Source organism: Tigriopus californicus, chromosome 8 (genome assembly GCF_007210705.1).
Source record: "Tigriopus californicus strain San Diego chromosome 8, Tcal_SD_v2.1, whole genome shotgun sequence".
NCBI lineage: Eukaryota > Metazoa > Arthropoda > Copepoda > Harpacticoida > Harpacticidae > Tigriopus > Tigriopus californicus.
In genome coordinates, this window is record NC_081447.1 from 8,238,741 (window position 1) to 8,243,498 (window position 4,758).

At 45.5% G+C, this 4,758-nt stretch overlaps 1 protein-coding gene across 1 annotated transcript in view; it reads right to left on the reverse strand.

Annotated features, from left to right (window-relative positions):
- The window catches only part of LOC131884838 (rac GTPase-activating protein 1-like), a 10,724-nt gene that overhangs the window by 4,270 nt on the left and 1,696 nt on the right, over positions 1–4,758 (reverse strand). The window contains exons 4-5 of the mRNA XM_059232721.1: positions 4,209–4,398; positions 4,088–4,159 (exon numbers count right to left, since the gene is read on the reverse strand). Coding sequence (XP_059088704.1) covers positions 4,088–4,159; positions 4,209–4,398 — 262 coding nt within the window. The remainder of the gene's footprint in view (positions 1–4,087; positions 4,160–4,208; positions 4,399–4,758) is intronic.

Consider the following 4,758-nt stretch of genomic DNA (forward strand, 5'->3'; position numbering starts at 1 on the left):
ACATTTATGTCATTGGTCACCGAAAGTGCACACTGGATATCAGAGAAAGTGTGTGGTCTTACAATAAGAAAAGCAAGACCCTCCACCGCAAGCTTGGTTCCTTAACTGGGCCTGTGTTCTGATAATTGGTCCTTTGCACCCATGGTAATTCTTCTTTTTGGGTTTGGTTTTTCAAAGGGTTTTCTAATCGTTACGGGGAATGTAATCCCCAATACTATTCCAATAAAAGGTCATAATTTGTCCATTCACTACCTTTCAATCTTTATGTGATATTTGGTCCACCAACGATTTTGAGTGAGCAGACCGAGCCAGTCCTTGAATGTAGGGTTGATCCGCAATGCTACTTAAAAAATTGTCCAAGTCAGACTTGGAAGAAATTACCGGATCAATAAGGCCTACGTATTCTGGACGAATATGAGAGGGAAGCAAATTAAACAATGAAGGAGCCCGAGAGAGAAAAGAAAGATTTGAACAAGCATTTGCATTTTGAACGGCTTTTTGGATGTTTTTTTTTCAGTATTAGCAGCTTTTAACGCATTAGTATTAGCATAATTGGTCACATCTATTTGCACTTTTTGCACATCCCGACTGATGACTAAACAGATACAAAAAAGGTCACTGCATAAGTATGAGAACCCAAGCGCCTAGATACACATCCCAGCCACGTTGATAGAAGTGCAACTAAGAAACTGATTCCGAGATTGATGGATGCCTTTCAACAGGAATCATGATCCTATTAACTAGCCCAACCCTATTGAAACCAGGCCTAAGACTACCCAACCTGTCTGTGCATGGCATTTATGAGTCACGGTTTCATACTTTGAATAAGTGCCCAGAGATGGCGTCAGAGGTCTGAGATACGGACGATAGGGAGCAGAGCAAGTCTGCAGATTAATCTAACCTAGCTCGATTTTAACAACCCTAAAAGTCTCTATCTAAACCCTAAAACATTTTGCCACCAATTTAAAAATGAGCACCGCCAACTAATCGGTGGAAATAACGTTTATCCTGATCCCTACGTAACGATAAGTCAGTATTCTGCAAAATCATCCACCTGATCCATTATTAGGGTCCTTCCACGAATGTTGGTGCTAGATGCCCAAGCAAAATATCATACACATTTTGTAGACCTCATGATGCCCAGATCATCCATGGGTCTCGTAGCCTACCACTTTATTTCCGACATTTTCAGCGATCTGGACTTGGACCGTGGCCATCATCAGGCTTGGACGGTTGATCAGGAGCCCCCGTATTCGAAGGTCTTTGAAAATGGAAGAGTGACGGAGCGACAACCTCAGACACGACCGCGATCGATCCACCGGTGACGATTGACGAAGCACTAGCTATCTAGAACCAATTTCAGAGAACGAGAGAAAGAAACAAGAAAAGAGCCGGTCATCCACAGGTGTTCAAAACCAAGCCAAACTCACCAAGACATAACTACACTAACGAGGTTGAGAGATTAGCGGAACGCTGACGACCCAAACAAACCCAATCCACCAGGACTACCGGATGGGAACTCACACAACTACACAACAACTCACACTACTTACATCACCGGACTTGCAAAGGACCAAGAAGCCAAGGGCGGTTTATTCCGATTCTCTTCGTTCGACTTGTGGTTCAGTCAAGTCATGGGGACGGCAGCCAGACTCGATCCATAGATAGGATCCCATTTAAGCCCAATAGCTCGCGGATGGACGGGAGATCGGATTAAAGCCGACAAATTGAGCTACATCCGTTCGGTCGTTACCAGCCTGAAACTGGGCCCGAATGAAACACACGATTGCGAAATCCCACTCACTTAGCTAAAAGTTTCTTGCACTTGATACCATGAGTTCGGGCGTCCATTATCATTGACTTTCATTGTGGATGGACACCTTTCCTGCCTTTTGGATCGATGTTTTTTTCTCGTCAACTTTCTTAGCCCTCATGCCCGACCGTTGTGGTCCGGGACAGGCTGACCAATTCTCACTCTTAAGAACTACCATCATCACCCATCGCGATCATCCATGATAACTATGTGCCTACTTATTTTTGAATCACCTCATTTCACATTGAGGGCGGATGATAGGTTTCTCATGATTTGTTCTGAAGCTCGTCGAGTTAATTACCCAGGAATAAGGCGAGGTGTGGGAAAGAATTCTTTTTTTACACAAGGTTTGAAGTATTTGAGACATTTTGCGGCCAAAAACTCTTTAATTTTGATTTTCTCATCAAAAGAACCTAAAACCGACGATTTTGGGGGAATTTGAAAGGTTTTGTCATGCTTTGGCACAATTTAGAGGAACTGCATTCCAAATGAAATGCTTTTGTATATATTTTTTTCCCGAAAACCTGAAGAATGAAAATATATATATACACTTTGTTCATGCAATGTTTCCGTTCGAGCGAGTTTCTTTAGTGACCATACCATCCTTCTTAAGAATGCATGTTTTGGTTGGCATTGATAAGTAACTGAACATACTTCCATGAACTTTACATTTTTCCATGAATTATGCCGTAAGTTATCAATATGCAACTGACCCAAATCACACAATGATGGTTTGGATTTTGCAAAACCGTTCATCATTTCAGGATGCTCCAAAATATGAACCTTAACTAGATAACTGTAGATATGAGTCTGCTTTGAAATTCCATTATTCGTCGATAGTAAGACGAGACTCAACCCAAAGAGCAAGAACCTGGTGAAAAAAAAAATAAGTTTGCCTTGAAAAGCACCAAAATACTTGAATAACCAAACAACTTACAACATTTTTTTACCTCTTTCTTATATGCTTTTACAGTTTCGGATATTTTTAGTTGATTTTCACATCATGCTTAAAAGAGAGTAGTTTGATGAAATCATGAACTATTCTTCCGACCCCTCGCGGCAACTATGAAGTAATAAACCATATATGGCACGGTTGGCTCCAAAGCATCTTGAGCTTCAATTAACCATGCATGCGGAACTGAATTATTGGGTATAAGATCTTGGCCTATTCCTTATTGGCGCTCGCGATGAATATGGAACTAGGGGCTGATGGTGATGGGTTCCTCAATTTGAATCGGTGCTCGGTTTGAATATGCTCGTGTTATATCAATCACCGTCGGTTGGATATATGTGGGATAAGCCATGGAGTACTCCATGGGTAAGCCCAGTCCGTCACCTGATGCTGGCCCTGATTTGCTTGTTCGCTCTCTCGCTTGATGATTGGCGGGCTGAGTTGGAGATCGCTGAGCCTTCAACAGTGTTGCTACATGGCAGGTAGTTTGTCATTTTTGGGATAGCTCACGGAAATTGGAGATCTGTGGCGCCGTGGGAGAAAGCTCAGAATTTAGCAAACTTTAAATACCTTTGCCAGGGCAAGAGTTTATCATCATTTTCCTATTTTTTCCATATTACACAATCTAGAATCATCTGGCAATCGTGAAAAGAGGGGAGTCAATTCAATAACAAGAGGAGACGTGGTGTAGTGGTTAGCCGCAGTTTCCTAGCATGAGAGAGGTCCCCGGTTCGATTCTCCTCCCCGACCTTCCTCTAGGAAGCGATTAGACGCTAACCACGCCCACAGACGGAGAATCAATCTGATACGGACTATGTCGCTGCCTATCGGAAATAAATTGGACGATGTGATGGCTAGCTTCGCTGGCCGTACGAGGTGAACCTCTCCGAACCTTAGCGCCCCATATACAAAAAAAAGAATAATCTCCTGACATCGCTTCATTTTTGGCAATCCATCAACGGAAAATGTGGCAAAGAGTAAAAAAGTGAGAAGCTTTTACAGCTTTCTTAATGAAAAATTAGGTCATTTCGATGGCAATTGGAGCATTTGTTTGGGAGGGCGGGATAATCCCGGAGTCATATTCGATCCTGGAGTCATCTATCTAATGGGGCACAATTTGGGTGAAATCTCTGGCAACACTGAGCTGGAGTCCTCATCCTCCCGTCCAAATTTGAAAACGCTCCCTTCATCCTTCCAACCAACCATCCATCGCCTCTTTCGTCGAGGGTTACCTTGAAGTGTTCTCGTTTTCGCCCAGATGATTGATTGACCCGATCTCGCCGTTCACGGCCGGCTTCACCCATGCCCCGTCCCACGCATACCCCCGCGCTCCAAAACCCGGGCCGCGCCCGTACCCCCGCCCCGGGTGTAGCCACCGGCGGAGGTGTGACGGGCTGGTCGCAACGCGGTGGGACAGCCTCACGTGCCGGCTTTGTTGCACACGGGCCTGTCCCTGATCGCAGCCTACGATGATTTGATGCGCTGCGGGTCGGTGTTCCATTCGGGCGCCGAGCGCGAGTTCTGGTCGGTGAGCACGCAGGTCCAGAGTTGCGCCGGCGGTTGGCGGCACAACACGAGCGCCAACAACTGGCGTCACGCTCAAGGAGCGCGACAACGAGCTCACGGCCAAGGACTACAAGATCCAACAAGCCCGCAAAATGGTGGAGGACGAGCGACGCGGGCGACTAGCCCCGAACAGATCGCGATGCCTTTGCCCAACAGGTAAGGCTGGACCACTGAGCATTGGCCGGGCAATCAGCCCAGGAGGGGGGGTAATCCACGCCTTGATCTCGATGGCCTCAATGGATCCGGCCCCGTCAGGTGGTGGAGGCCAATGAATGGTTCGCCCCTCCATCCAACTGGAAATCGTAGCCAGCCCAATTATAAATATAGACTAAACCAATGTATTAAGTCTGCACACCTCATGTTAGGAGAGCTTAGACAGAAAGGAGCGGATAATAATATCCGATTGATACTTGATCTACTCTTCTCT